Consider the following 15,988-nt stretch of genomic DNA (forward strand, 5'->3'; position numbering starts at 1 on the left):
TTCAATTATTAAGATTTATTGTCGATTGCTTTTGTGTGTGTGTGTGTGTAGAGTTGTAAGCAACAACAAAAGACTGGTTTGTGTAGCGTACGTGTGATGAGGTGTATGCTTAACACCATCATATTAGGAATGACTAAGTTTATTAATGAGGTAAATATGTTTTTGAAAAGATGATTTTCTTGTTATTTGAATTAGTTAATTAATGTTTTAATTGCAATTTTATATTTAATTTTGATGTTTGACATTACGGATCCATTCTTTGAAGAGGTTGATGACATCCTCACATGCTGGGCACAAATTTTGTGGATGGTATGTTAAGTTTAGGTAGTTTTTTTTAAAAAAAATTGTATATTGAAGATTGTTTATATGTACTGGAATAGGCTGGCTGGTTTTCTTTAAATTGTATAGAACATTTTTATTTGCAAGAATTGGAGGAATAAGTAGAAAAAAATTCAATTTGAAAAAAACACTTAACAGTTGTTATATATAGTCATAACTGCTGTTAAAAGTTTCACTTTTTTTTTTCAAAAAATTCAAACAATAGGAAACTTTCAATAGTGGATTTGGAACCACTGTTGAAAGTCACAAACTTTTAACATCTCCCATAATAATAGCGGTATGTAACCACTATTAAAAGTATTTTTTACCCATTGTTAAAAACCTATTGTGTAATAGTGTCATTTTTGTATAATATGCAATCAATGGGACAAGTATGTATCTTTTGGTGCCTTAAATCCATGGAACACAATATTTTTTACATCTCATATAGTAACTACTCAAAAGTGTCTCATCCTCCAGAAGCATCTCTTTCAATAGTCTAAGAAACTATGTTAAACTCTGATTGCTCTATCCATATCTTGCAATCAAGTTGAACAACTTCAATACCGCTGTTAATCATGTATATTTTGTGTACCCTAGATGCAAAAGCATTTCTAAGTCATTGCATAAGCTTTTATATTTATGCATCTTCTCAATGGCTTTAATGCACATATCCTCTATCTGATCACCAAAATCTACATCATCATTTTCATCCTATGGCACACTGTGTTCTCTAGATTCACCATACAACACCCACTGCGTGTGCACTTTGTAAAACCCAAAATAGGTTAGGTGATCTTTAATCTCAATAGGACTTCATCATAACCCATTCAAGCATTTAACACAAGGATAATAGAACAATCTTTTATCATCAAGAGCATTGTTCTTTACAAATTTTAAAAATTGATCTACCCCCTCTCATATTCATTACCTGTTCTCAAAGCATCTAATTCAACTATGGTTCATCATTACCTAATTAAAATATCAACAAATAATTTATGATTCAAAACTTAAAAAATTTGACGGTATAACAATTTATATATTAAGACTTTTCAGGCACTAAACCCTCTAATTAAGCCTATTGGTTTTCAATAAATCACCAATTTTAACAAATTAAATTCAATGCACAATATTATCTACTTATCAAATATAATCAACCACACAATTAACAAATAAATATTATGTTTTAATTAAATAATTTATGTTTTAAAATTTTAAAAACATTTGGCAACATAAGGACTTATAAATAGAGATTACCTGAGATCTAAAGTCTCAAATTCAGCTGTTGGTTTCTAATACAGTATTAATTTCAGCAACAGAACAACTTAATTTTAACTAAATTAATCCAGTCCATAACAACTTATAATTAAGTTTAATAAAATTATAATTAAAAAAACATAATTATAATTAGAAAAAAATAAAAAATTAAATTTTAAAAAATGAAACAGAAAAATTTCAGGCAAAATATGCAAGAAAAGATGGAAAAAAGAAAATAAAATTGCCAAAAAAAAATTGGGCAACACAAGCAACACAAGCTTGATGGAGGTAGGCAACGGCCATGTGAGCTAATTGACGAGCTATGGGTGATGAGCTAAAGCATGAGCTATGGGCGTTGAGAGTTGAGGGTCGAGCTTGAGAATGGAGTTGTGGGTGTCGAGAACTGAGGGCCAAGCTATGGGAGGAGCTATGGGCAACAGGATTTGATAGTAGAGCTGTGGGCGTCCGAGCTGTAGGTTGACGAGAGTTGTGGTGGCAACAAAGCTGGGGGAAGAAGAAGGTGCGTGAATGAAGAAGAATTACATAGTTGAGAGTTTTACCCTCAATTGAGAGATATAGTGATAGGTCTTTCTCAAACCTATCACCATAAATAAGAAGTAAAATTTTTTTATAATAGTTAAATGATTTATGGTGGCAGGTCCAAGAAAGACCTATTGTCATAAATGAGAAATAAAAATTTGTTATTGCTTAAACTTATGGCAACAGGTCCTTATAAGTCATTAATTAATAATTATTAGTTTAAATGTTTTAAAATAAAATTAATTAATTAATAATTTAATTTTACTAATTAATTTAAATTATTAATTAAATTTTGTTTAATGTGTCTGATCCAGACACAATTAATATATTTGAAATCAGACATAATTAAAAGTATAATTAACAATATATTTTAATTAATTAATTTAAAATTTTTATTTGATATGTCTCATTGCAAAGCATTTGATTTGTTTAAAATCAGTCAAAATTAAAAATATAATTACTAATTGAATTAATTTATTAAGTTTCATTAATCGTGTCTAAATGTGTCTGATTTTAGACACAATTGATTGTGTCAGAAATCATATACAAGTAAAAATATAGTTAATAATTTAATTTAATTAATTTATTGAATTTTATTTAATTTATTTGATTTCAGACACAATTTATAATTAATATTTAACAATTTAATTAATTAATTTAATAATTTTATTAAATAGTCTGATTTCATACATGTTAATTGTGTTTGAAATCAGAGACATTTATATAGGCACCACACAGGAATGTTGCCATAAATGTGTCAGATTTCAGACAAAGTAATTGTGTCTGAAATCAAACACAATTAATAATTTAATTAATAATTTATTTTAAGTAATTTATTAAATTTCATTTGATGCATCACACAAATATTTGTGGTGACAGTTTGTTTTTAGGATCGTCGCTATAAATGTTACATTTTTTAACTTATTAACATATTTGTCATTAAGTCTAATATTATCACAGTTTTTTGACAAACTATAATGAATGTGTTGTTAAAATTCTGTTTTGTATTAATGTCTTCCTTTATGCTCACATCCGTGGTTGACCACGGCTCTTCTTTGCCATCTCCTTCAATGGAAAACTGTAGAACAACAAATCCTGTGAAAGCGATCATCTGTCATCTATTTCGCTCTAAGATTAATCATAATAAAGTCCCCAAATCAAACTCTAATAACTCTATCTCAATTACAAAATTCGGATATTACCCATAGCCTGTATTAAAAAAAAAACAAAAAAACCCATCAAATCAGAATTAATGTGTAATGATCTAAAAATTTAAATTAAATGATTTTCTTTCTCTATTAATATTTTATTTAATTATTTTAGTTATAATACATGAGGAGTTTTGACTCAATAAAATTTGTATTGGTTACTTATATAAAGGTCTATAATTTAAGTCTCACTTAAACTAAGATTAGTTTATTTTTCTTTATATGAAAGAAGTACTAAAGTGCGCCTTGCATTTGTGCAAAAAAAAAAAATTATAATAGCAATAATAATACTCTGGTGGGGCGTATTATGTAATGTTCTCCACAAGCCTTGGTCTTGTTCCGTAATTTTTCCCATGGCGCTCTTTATTTGAGTTTCCCTTCCTCTTCATCGGTTAGATTTACAGAACAGAGTGAGAGAGCGTTTGCATTTATTCTCTGTTTTCTTCTCTTTCTGTTGCACCGACTTCAACTTTGGCATTAGCGTGCATGTCTTCTCCTTGCCGGAAAGTTGTTCACTCCCTCCCCCTCTCTTGTTCGTTCGTTTCTCTCAAATTGATTGGCTGAATCTGCTCTTCGTTTCCTTGCTGTTCTGTGATGACAGAGGTGCGCGCGAGTTTATCTCTTTTCTTTTCTTCCCTTCCATAGCTGGAAGTCCAAGTATGTATGGTTGCTTGAATTATCTCTTTTGCTGGCTGGCAATTATTGATTCTTCTTCTCGTTAGTGTAGCAGAGTGAAGTCCTTCTCCTTTCCTTCTGCAGCGTCGTTTAGGAGCTTATTATGGTGATGGCACTGCTGTTTCGTTTGAGTTGAGTGGCTGTTTTATTTCTCCTTCCTCTTCGATCTCTATAGCAGCACTGAATCATCATTTTTACTTTCTCTGGCTGATTGATGCTACACCTATATTATGTTGCTACTGTCTAGTAATTTTAGAAGAAATTAAGGTCTAATTTCGATCAATGTTGGATGTTATTTCGTTACGATGGTGAACTGAATTTGGTTGTGGAATTGGAAGTTTGAAAGCTTTTGAAATTGCTTGGATTCTCATCTTATAATTTTGGTCAATGATAAATAGTCCCAAAGTGCTTGTGTGAATGCTTGAAAGAAGCAGTTGGTGGGAATAAAATTATTTAATTTTTATATTAGAACTTAAAGGAGTTATGTTTACTACTTGAAAAAGCATATCTTCATATAAATTGTAAAGTTGCTCTATCTAATGAAATTTTACAGCACCTAAAGGAAAATTATTATAGTAAATGATGATTAAGATTTTGTTAAGCTTGGAAGAAGAGTTGTTTCAATGGTGATAGTTGAATGTTGCTTTATGTTATTGATTATTTGATAGAAATTGTTGAATGATTTAGTGAAAATTTAAGGGAATAATGAGACATTTTAGGGAATATTGAAAATTTTGAATGTTAATTTTATTTATTTATTATAAGAAGGGAAATTTGTAATGACAAGAGGATTGTTTGATTATTGCTTAAATTATTTGAAGAATCATTGAAGTAAGTGAGAATTTGAGGGAGTCAAGTTTTATAATTCTTGAAAACTCTCAGGTAAGTGGGTAGCGTTCTGAATAAATTTGTAATAAAGTATTTATAAAATATTTTATTTAAATTTTACTATTATTCCTTTATAAATTATACAAGTATTATTGTTAATCCTATTTTTTATAATTGTTTTATGAATGAATATGTCTTGATTTTATTGGTGATAAGTAATGATTGAAACGTATATATGATAAATGATATATATATTTTTAAAATAGTTTAATTCCTGAATTTTATGTTGATATAAAACTTTTAATGCAATGATTCATATATGGAGGAAATAATGATAAATTTGGACAATGAAAAAAATGATGGTTGATTGGTGTTTGAAAGAGAAAATTTTGAAACTGTTTTCTTGCTCCAAATATGCTTGATTTTATTAAGGAGGGCTGACTTTAAAATGCTAGATGCTAATGGCTTTTCCATCAACCCTTGGCGTGCCATGGTACACCTAGCTAGTAGAGTGCTTGTAAGAGATGTTAGCCCTATACAAGAGCTAATGCATGTAGAATGAAGAGTGGTTATTTATGAGTATCGTTCTCATGCTTGTTTTCTTGGATTTCATTCCAGCACTTAATTCATGGCTCTTACTACACTTGTTTCATGGCTTTCAGTTGTACTTGATTGGTTACTTATCCTCGTGAACTATGTGCCCATGCTTGATTGGTTATTTACCCTCGTTGACTATGTGTCCATGCTTGTTCTTCGTTCTGATAAAATCCTCTTGAATTTAAGTTAAAATTTATCATTTCTCTATTAATTCTCTGAAAGTACTTTATTGAATTTCACTATTATTGGAATTTTTAATTTTATTTTATGAGCAGTATAAATTTTAATACATTTATATGATTCTAATAGCATTATTTAATTTCATGGTTATATTTTTAAGAAAACTTGTTATTTATTGTTAACTTAAGTATATATTTCATTATTTCGTTAAGTCATTTTGAATTAAAATTATTAGTTATTATCTTTATATTTTAAATTATAATTTTTATTGGAATGCTAGTCACCAAAAATTTCTTTGGTCTCAAATATTGTAAATGACCATGTCTGTTGATCGTTGAGGACAGTATTATTTTGGATAGTGAAACCAGTTTTGGGTATTTTCATATAAATGTATTGTTTTATGTACTTGTAATTTAGTGCTCCACGTATATCATTATTAGGTCCTAGTTTTATTTTGCTGATATATATAATTTATTGGTGTGGAGATAGGCTCTTTTAGTGGATTAGATAATAGGTTTTGCTATTATGAAAATTTCAGGAGGTTCAAATTACATGAGAGATTTTGCCAAAATTTCTACAAAATATTTAATATTTTATAAACTTCAAAATTATATGCATAAACTAATTATCGATATTTTAGCTCAATCTTTGGTTTGTCAAGGCTCATGAAATATGAGTTTACCTCATATTCCATGCTAGTCACTCTTAGTACTAGGTGTGATATGATGAACAAAAAGTATATTCCACTAATGTTTTAAAAGTCAAACTAGATGTTGAACAAAAAAGTTAGTGGTTCTCAGTTTTTTTGGTCTATAATCAATTAAATTGGCAGTTGGACCATTGATGTAATAATTAAATATAAATAATATATAGTATGTTAATAAAATGTATTGCATGTTAATAAAATGACATGATTGTAAATTAATAATATTATAAATTATAATTTTATAACTTATTAAATATAGGTGAATCTTGATTAAATTAGATATAAGTAAACTCAAAAATATTTGCATTTGCAAATATAATTGTCAACATTTGTAAAAAAAAATGGTCTCAAATTATATTTTATACATGTGAATTGTTCAAAAATAAAGCTGACTTTTAGTAGGATCTAATTTTTAAATTTTTCTATTTTTTAAAATTTTTAAAATTTTTTAATATTATGTTTAAAACTATCCAGATTTTTAAAAACTGATCCCATTAACTATGCTTTTCAACTTAATAGCAATTCAACTTCAGTCCAATTTGGCTCAATCATGAAAATGATTTTTAGTTCAAACCGAGCTGTTAACAGTTCTAATCGATGATCCAACTGATCCCACCATTTGGTTGGGTCTAGTTATTAAATCATTCACTTAAAAAAAAAAAAACGCATCACGCAACCATAAAAGGAACAACTAAAAATGCTACGAATTCACCCCAAGAATATTTGATGGGCCTCCAAACGGAGAAAGAGGACACCATACCAATCAATAAGTGCCATCTGATTGATTATCGACAAAGACTGCGGGTGAACGAGGAACAGGGTCCAAATAACATCTAACTAATTAATTCTTTCTTAAACAATTATTGGTGATTTGTTTTAAAAATTAAGATTAATGTATATTTTTTTCCTTCAGCTATTTGCACATAAGTTACCATTTTAAACATTTTGTAGTGCAATGTCCCATTTCAGTATTTTAAAATAGGGCAATAATATTGCCTATATAATTAACAAATTTTAATTTTAACCGTTAGTTGATCTAAAAAAATTCTGGAAAATCTCAAAAGTTATATGAAAGGACAGAAAAATTACAATTAAGTATCCCATGAAAAATTAAAACTTCTTAAATATTAAATATTTTCTTATAGAGTATTTATTTATACTTTCCTAACTCATTTTCTGTAATTCTCAGTGTTAGTATCTATAATTTTATAATAAATGATCAAAGTTAATATTTATTTATCATAACTAAAAAGTTTAAAATACCATACAATCCTACACAAATATTTGGAAGTCGGCTTCCGTTTGCACCTCCTTTGAGGGAGGTGCATATTTGGATAGTCTAGATTAATATTAAATCAAGATTTATTTTATTTTTGTTTTACATTCATTTAAATAAAAAAATATTATATAAATTATAAAAAATTGTAATAAAACTATTTACTAGTCTAGAAAGTCTAGATTTAACATGAATGTGATATATTTAATATTAAAAGTGTATAAAAAATTTCAAAATTAAATTTTTACTATTTAGAATATATTTGGATAATCAATTTATAAAAATTATAAAAAATTTAATATTAAACAACTAAACATGAGTCATTTATGTTCAATCTACACTATCCAAACTTTGAATAAATTTATTATTTTTTTATTTTATATAAATTTTTTATATTAATAACTGCAAATTAATTAAATACAATATTAAATCAGGATCATATAAATTAAATCTGAATAGTTGATATTTGCACCAACCTTAGAGGAGGTGTGAAGGAGGGCTTCCTTCAGCTCTAAATAATTAAGGAGCAATGCCCTGCCCTCTTTTTATAATAGAATAAATTAACTCGTATAACTGACTCCCAGTTCACACTTCACACATAACGTATTGAGTATATAAAATTCTAACTCACCACAATTCGGTGGGTCCAATCTAACCCACTTCTTGACGTTTGAATGGATAGCTTACTGTTCAAGTCTTGGATTAAGCATAATCAATGTAATTTGTGGCGCACTAAGAAATCAATATTTTATTAATTCGAAGACCAACAGTTAATTATCCCAAGTATAGTTTGTGTCTATTTGATGTGTGAGAGAGACACCAAATCCATGATAAAAGCTAATTAATCAAATAAGTTGCTATCCTGGAGAGAAAATGGCTACCGGTTCTAATTATGAACTTAAGGAAATTTGGCTCAACTTGTCACTACTAATTATAATTCTGATTTAGGTTTCTTAAAGTGCTTTTAATGATGAAACCAGGCCTCACCCGTTGAATCTTTTCTGTGAGCGTATTGAAGTATTATTTTCACCGTAGTTCATTTTTTTTTAATTGTTGATAGGTATTTTTATATTGGAAACAATTTTATTTAAAGGGTTGAATATTTATTAAATATTTGATAGAAAACTACAGAAACCTTTTTCTTGAATTTAAAATTTTTTGATTCAGCTAGAGGATGTAAATTTACATCCCCACCATCCATCTCAACTTATTGCGATCAATGAAACAGTGCGTATTGCGTAAAGTTGCTTCTAACGAAATCTATTGCCGTGCGTATTGCGTACAATTTGTACTGATATTTCAAAAAGGAATATATACTTGTACTGGGTATGAAATATTATCAATTTTTCTTTATGTGTGTGTGTGTGTGTGTGTGTTTGTGTGTATTCCAAAATAACTTAACTGCGTGCTGAAAATTCGATAATTTGTTATTAACATCCCAGTAGTATTACTTGTAAAACATTTGTTAAAAACGGTTATAAAAAAACATTTCTAAAAAATTAACATTGAAAGAGAGTAGAAGTTAAGCATCATACAGAAGCTTTGGATGCAACTAACTCAACATCACCATTAGCATCATCATCATTATCAACATCTTGAACCTTCAAACTTTTGTACTGATACCTATGAGCAACGAAGAGGAAAAAACCCAGGTTCAAAACTCCAAGCCCAGCAATAAGATAGTAAAACAATTCCAATCTCCCAACATTCAAATCATTCGCTAACCAACTCGTCCTCCGATGAACTATTGTGATCATGAAGCTGCTTACATAACTCGCCACACCCCAAGAACAACTCAACAATGAATTCGAAATGCTTCTCATGTGTTCTGGGCATTGCCTATTCAAAAACTCAGCCATTCCAATCCCACTAAACGCCTCACAGAGACCCATCAGGATCAACGGCAGGGCTAGCCACATCGCAGACATCGTCGGGTTCGGGTTCGGGTTAACCGAACCCCTTCTAGCTCGCTCCACGAACCCTGCCGCGACCAAGGACACGACACAGAACAACAAGCCAATTCCGATTCGTTGAAGCAACGTGATGCCTCCTTCATGGTGTGTGATTTTTCTAAGTGATGGTACGAGGATTCGGTCGTAGATGGGGACCCAGAGGCCGATGGTGAGGAAGGAGATAACTGAGAATGAAGCTGCGGGGATTTGGAACCTGCGGGGTCCGAGGTTTCTGTCCATTTTTAGGGCTTGAGATATTGTGAAGATTCCTAGTTGTATTATTGAGGTTAGGGTGAAGATTCCAGTTGCCCAAATTGGTAAGATTCCGACGAGGCATTTCACTTCTTCTACTTGCTGGATGCTAGTCAGTCTCCATGGGTTTACTCGGATTCCATCTGTGTTCAACTCACCTTCCATTATTAAAGCAGCCTTGTTTAATGCCCTGAAAAAAATTATTGAACCAGCTAATAATTCAGTTAAAAGTAGTTACAATTATTATAAGTTTAAAAATATTTACTCTCTACCCCTTTTGGTAAAAAATATAAGACATTGTTACAGTTTTAAAGTGTAATTAATATGCTTTTCCAAAAGTGCATAATAAATAAATTAATTTGTATTTATTTTAAAGTGAAATATTCTATTAAATGAGGGTAAATATGTAAAGATAATATTAATTTAAAGATAATTAATTGCTTCATTGGTGTGAAATTTAATTAAAAATGCTTTATATTTTTTAATGAGGAAATATATATTGTGAGTTCAAGTTCGGTTTTCTTACATAATTTTTCTTGTCGTACTGATCCTAATAAAAGATGGATACTATTAATTGTTTGATGGTTTTCAATTCAATGATTTCCCAAAAGAGAAAAAGATATCCTTCCTCTGTTAAAAGATATAAAATATTTTTAACCAAATCTCAACTCCTAATAAAATAGTTACATACTTTTTAACAAACCCTATCTTTTTATATTTATCCCTATTAAACACCCTACAATAAATATAAAGTCATTATTAATAGGGGCACTTTAAAAAAAACAATGATTAGACATCAAAAGATTAAAAATATTTTATATTTTTGAATATCTAACTTTTTAAAAAATACCTTACATTTTTTAATGGAGGGAGTATAAGGTAAAAAAGAATAAATGAATATACTACTGTCTTGTACAATATTTGATGGGCTGTTTTGAAGTATAGAAAAATCATTTTGAATAGTGTACTTAATTTATTATATTAGATTAAAAACTATTCATGACAAAAAAAATTAAAAGCTCAATTATATATACACATACAAAGAAAAATGAGGTGCACGTATGTTCTTTTGGAGATATTAAGGGACTATTTGATTTATGATTTTAAAAACTATTTTTTATTTTAAAAATAAAAAATAAAAAATATTTAAGTAAATGTATTGAATTTAAATACTTTAAAATTGTTTTCATTTTTTAATTTTAAAATATACTATATTTGATTATTATAAATTGAATTTAAATACATTTAAAATTCTTTTCATTTTATATTTTTAAAACATACTATATTTGATTATTATAAATTACCTTCAATTATGATTAATCACTATTATAAGCTATCATCATTAATTATTGGTGATCATCACTACCAATTATTTTTTTTAAGTCTAAAATTATTTTAAATTAACATAAACAAACATATTCTTATTTTATTTTACTTGAAAAAATTTAAAAATTAGTTTACAAAATGATTTTTAAAAACAAAAAAAAGAAGAAAACTAAAAGCTCCCTGGAACAACTTAGCTGTACGTTTTTTTTCCCCCAAGAACAAGATGGTGGAGATTGCAAATCAAGTTGTATCCAATCACAAAGCTTGAAATGGACCAATATGTAGAAAGCCAATCCTCAATTTTTCATTTTTATTATACATAGACCAACTTGTCTCTTTCACACTATCAAAAATATTCTAGAGAAAACGGTACTCGCTCTGATATCTATTATAACAAATCTCTAGTTATTTCACCAAAATTAAGGAGAGATCATTAAGTTATTAATATTGTCTGAAAATATAATAATCTTTCAGTTTTAATTACCTCTATTTTTTTAATGAAAAATTTTTAAATTTGCATTAGATTTTCTCTCACGATTAATGAATTTAAATAGAAATAATATTAGAAAAATGTAATTAATACCCTCATCAAGTACCGTAAATTAAGGAAAAAAATTCTTCCAGCTAATAAGCACCATACAATAGGGACAAGAGACAGTATAAACACCTGAATTGGTTGGTCAAAGGCAGCTTTGTCACGATGATACTACCGTCCTTCAAAGGAGGATCATAGAAGACTCTTCCAATGTCATCATCTTCACCAAAATTATTAGGAAGCTGAACTTTTCTCTTTCTATAAGCAGCAACAAGAACCTGAGCAACCCCAGACAATATACTCCCCTGTGGTTTCACATGAACATAAATCCTCGTACCAACAAAGAACAAGACCAGACCCAAGAACATGCACACAGTGGGGATCCCAAACCCTAGAGTCCAACTCACAGAATCTTGAACATAGATCACCACAGTTTGAGTGACCAGAAAAACCAGAGACGATATGGTGTAGCTCCAGTTGAAGAAGCTGACGATCCCTCTCCTTCCTTCTTCCGTCGACGCGTCGAACTGGTCGACGCCGAACGGGATGCTACAAGGCTTTATACCAGAAGAGCCAATGGCCAATAAGAGAAATCCCAGAAGCAGAACAAGAAGATGGGTCTTGCTGGGTTTCACACATTGGTTTAGTGTTAGTTGTTGAGGTGTACATGGTGGAGGATGTAACTCTGGCAACCATGCCGTTAGTGTCACAACCATCATTCCCTGTGTTGTTCAATGGAAATTGTTAATTAAATGAGACATGCTTAATTATTCGTTCGAAGAATTATAATATTTCATGATTAATAAATAGAATACACACACACACATCCCTCACACGCACATACGCATTAAACTAGACATCTTTCATGTACAATACACGAGATAATAATTAAAAACAAACTTATAAAAGCATATTCTTACAATAGAGTGAATTAAATATTTTTTTCAAAAATTATATCATTTTTTATCATTTAAAATTTATTAAAAAGCAACAAAAGAGATTGAAGAAATATTATTTAATCAACCACTGTTTGTAATTTATAAATATTATAACTCTATAACTTTTATATTTTATAATAATGAAGAAATATGACGACTAATGAACCACACCTTTTTTTTTTAATTGGAAACAGTTTAACTACTCTGTACATGTTTTAACACACACACACCCACAGGCACACACACATATAATATCAGTTTATTATATATAAAAACAAATGAATTTTGGTTTATTGATGACATGACTTGTCCATACGTCGTTCTGCTATCACTTTTTCATCAGTTACATGGAATTGGAAGTCTGCCATATGTATATGTATCATCTAATGACTTCTTGAAGAGGTTTTATATCAAAGAATAACCTTAAAAATATGAAATTTCACTGCACTTCTTAAATACCTATCTAAAAATAAGATTTTGTGAGATAAGATCTACTTATCTCTAAAGTTTAACAAGCATTCATTTAAGTTTTGATGAATAATCATATATAATTAATAATCACAACTCTCTCGGAAGTAAACAAGTTACAAAAATTGATAACACAAATTTAATCGCACAAATGTTGGTCCTAAATAAATTCAGATTTTGATAAGTAACCTTATATAATTAACAATAACCCATTAACTTATTAAATTTTGGGGGTAATTAAGTCTTTTCTTATAAAATATTATTTTCAAATAGGTACCACATATGGGAGTGCAGTAAAAATTTTAGACTTTTAAGTTCCCTTTTTGGAATAAAAACTTTCCCAAAATCCTTAGATAATATTTTCCAAAAAAAAAAAATCCACAGAGAGAGAGAGAGAGAGAGATACCAGAAGATTAGGAAGCGAAGTAAAAGCTATGGTCTTGAAGCGACCCACATAGGCATCAGAAATGAAGGCACCAATGAGAGGTCCGAAGTTGGAGAGCCCATACCATATGCTCATCATATTGGCAGCATCAACCATGTCTATATGAAGTTCTCTCGTCAGGTACACCAGAAAGTTTGCAAACATCCCGTTCCATCCCAAGCTTGCAAACGCTTCATTTCCTGGGAGAGAGGAAAAATGGGTAAGAATTAGGGAAGGACAACACATCTAATTAACTTAAAATCTTAATACTCAAGTTTATGAGTTGTTCTCATTTATCATATATTAGATATTAAACATAGCTTTGTCTAATTTGAGACTTCTCACATTATTTCAAGTCTACTCACCCATAGACAACTTGGCACATACATACATATCCAAACACTGACATGTATATGTATTATGATTCGAAAGAGAAGAAAATTAAATGAAATAAAGAGACCTAGAATGTAAGGCATGGCCTTCCATCCTCCTGGCTTCTTCTGGGTTCTGGCTCCACAGTTATTTGTATCCTCAGCAGCCACCGACATTATTTTATCTCACTCGTGGTCAAGAAAACTTTAATATCTCAAAAGGACTTTAAAGTTTTGAAGGATCGATGTGTCCTTACTAATGGCGCGAATTCCAGTTCGTAGCCGTCAGGACAGGGAGAAATTAATGAATAAGAGTTTAATTGAGTGAAGGAGCAAGGAGATCGACTTAACACACTGATTTATGGTGCACAGAGAAATTTAATAAATTAATGACGGTGGAGGTACGATTTCTTTTCTTTTTTGTGTTTTTCTTTTTCTTTTTTTTTTGCCACTATAAATTGCTATGATGTAGATTAAGAATACAACCAAAAACATGAGAGATAGTGGGATGTAAGCTAGGCTTGGTCTAACCCTACCTTGCAATGTGTTTCACACATAGTTTTTTTTTTTAATAATTATGATGAGATTTTATTTCTTTGGGAAGATCACTCCAAAGTTCTTCATAGGAATTATAAATACTACAAGCTCCCATGAGATGGATAAACTATCCCCAAGTTCCAAATCTTTTATTTTAAATGTATCTTATGTTTAATCACTAAAGTGCCCTTTATCTTTTTTCAAAAAGAAATTATCTGCGCCAGTAACTGGAGCTTCAGCTAGCTGCTTGTAATCAAAACTCGACTGGCCGACAACTGGAGCTTCGGCTTCGGTGAGCAAATTATTGGCCATGAGTGGTCATGCAAAGATTTGAGGGCACTACCTCTGGAATATTGACAAAAAAAAAAAAAATGCACCAGTAGGCCATTGAAGCCCTTTTGACATATTTTTTTTGTTAAAAAATATAAAATATTTTTTAAATGATTAGATGTTAAAAAGTATAAAATATTTTTAGTGTTTTAAAATGTAATTAATATGTTTGCCCAAAAGTGCCCGTAAACAAATAATTTTATATTTATTTTAAAGTAAAATACCTTATTATTAGTGATATACTGCCTCTGTTTTCGTTCATAGGAGAAACTACCACTTATAACTTATTTTTTTATACAAGTAAAATCACATATTTCAATAAGTATTTATTACAAACTTTCTAAATTATCCCACCTAATTTTATCATTCATAGTCATAAGAGACAATTAATAAAGGCCTGATTAACACAATTAATGAAGGGTATTATAATTTAATTTTTTTATTTTTAAACATAATTAATATAGTTAACTAATTTTTTTAAACTGTGTCATACAGTTTTTCTTTTCTACAAATGAAAACAGAGGGAGTATAAAAATATGCTCATTTACAAGTGTCCTAATGTGAATAACAAGTACCTTATATATAAGTAACTACTAAATTTCATTTCACCAACTTGTTTCCCCTAGTTTAGTGTGTATATATATATATATTATATTATATCAAAAGGCTTCTTACTGAATGACCCGAAACAATTCAATCCGTATATCTTCCTAATTTAGAACAACTTAAATTTTATAATTTCTTAACTTAGAATAGCTTTACTAACTCAGAACAACTCAGAGCGTATTGAAATTTTGTTCTGGGAGTTTTGAAACTTGGTAATGAGTTTTTTGAGAGGTATTCTGAAGAAAAATCATTATATTGTAAAAATAAATAGAAAAAAAGCAGAACATCTTTTATAGGTTTTCTTATCTTCGTTTTGCAGAACTGGAGAAACGCCAAAAAAATTGGCTGTTTTCATTAATGGAAAATCTGTAAATAATCGTTTTGCGGCTCATTTAGTGAAGAGCGCCTGTCAAGGCAAAACGTACGTCTCTGATTCGTCAACAACATAGATCCAAAACATCTCTTTTTGATTGCTCGATCACATGTATATATTCTTAATTGGAGAAAATCTTGTTCAAAACATGGTTGGGTATTAAATGTAGGCACCCCTTCTCACAATATTTGAACATTGATTTGCTACATTGTAATCCAAAGATTTCTAAAGTGAAGTGAAAACCACAAGATTTTGTTATCTCCTTTCTTAATTCTTAATATTTATCCTTGT

General features: G+C 29.5%; 1 protein-coding gene across 1 annotated transcript; it reads right to left on the reverse strand.

The window, feature by feature from the left end:
* Positions 1-9,044: 9,044 nt before the first annotated feature.
* Positions 9,045-14,152, reverse strand: LOC129321226 (protein NRT1/ PTR FAMILY 2.13-like). Its single transcript, XM_054966925.1, has 4 exons — positions 13,941-14,152; positions 13,463-13,680; positions 11,783-12,372; positions 9,045-9,979 (listed from the first exon to the last, which is right to left on the reverse strand). The coding sequence occupies exons 1-4, from the start codon at positions 14,026-14,028 to the stop codon at positions 9,115-9,117; spliced, it is 1,761 nt and encodes a 586-aa protein (XP_054822900.1). The 5' UTR covers positions 14,029-14,152; the 3' UTR covers positions 9,045-9,114.
* Positions 14,153-15,988: the final 1,836 nt, after the last annotated feature.

The sequence above is a fragment of the Prosopis cineraria genome, unplaced genomic scaffold, assembly GCF_029017545.1.
Source record: "Prosopis cineraria cultivar Desert tree isolate PC_DT_omini unplaced genomic scaffold, ASM2901754v1 PC10, whole genome shotgun sequence".
In the NCBI taxonomy this organism is placed as follows: Eukaryota; Viridiplantae; Streptophyta; class Magnoliopsida; order Fabales; family Fabaceae; genus Prosopis; species Prosopis cineraria.

What these genes read in the sequence shown, in the direction of transcription:
- LOC129321226 (XM_054966925.1), bottom strand. Translation starts at nt 14,028, where the DNA reads ATGTCGGTGGCTGCTGAGGATACAAATAACTGTGGAGCCAGAACCCAG. An exon ending in CTTCGCTTCCTAATCTTCTG is followed by an intron (nt 12,373 to 13,462) that starts GTATCTCTCTCT and finishes TGAACAACACAG; the next exon opens with GGAATGATGGTTGTGACACT. An exon ending in CCTTTGACCAACCAATTCAG is followed by an intron (nt 9,980 to 11,782) that starts GTGTTTATACTG and finishes AATTTTTTTCAG; the next exon opens with GGCATTAAACAAGGCTGCTT.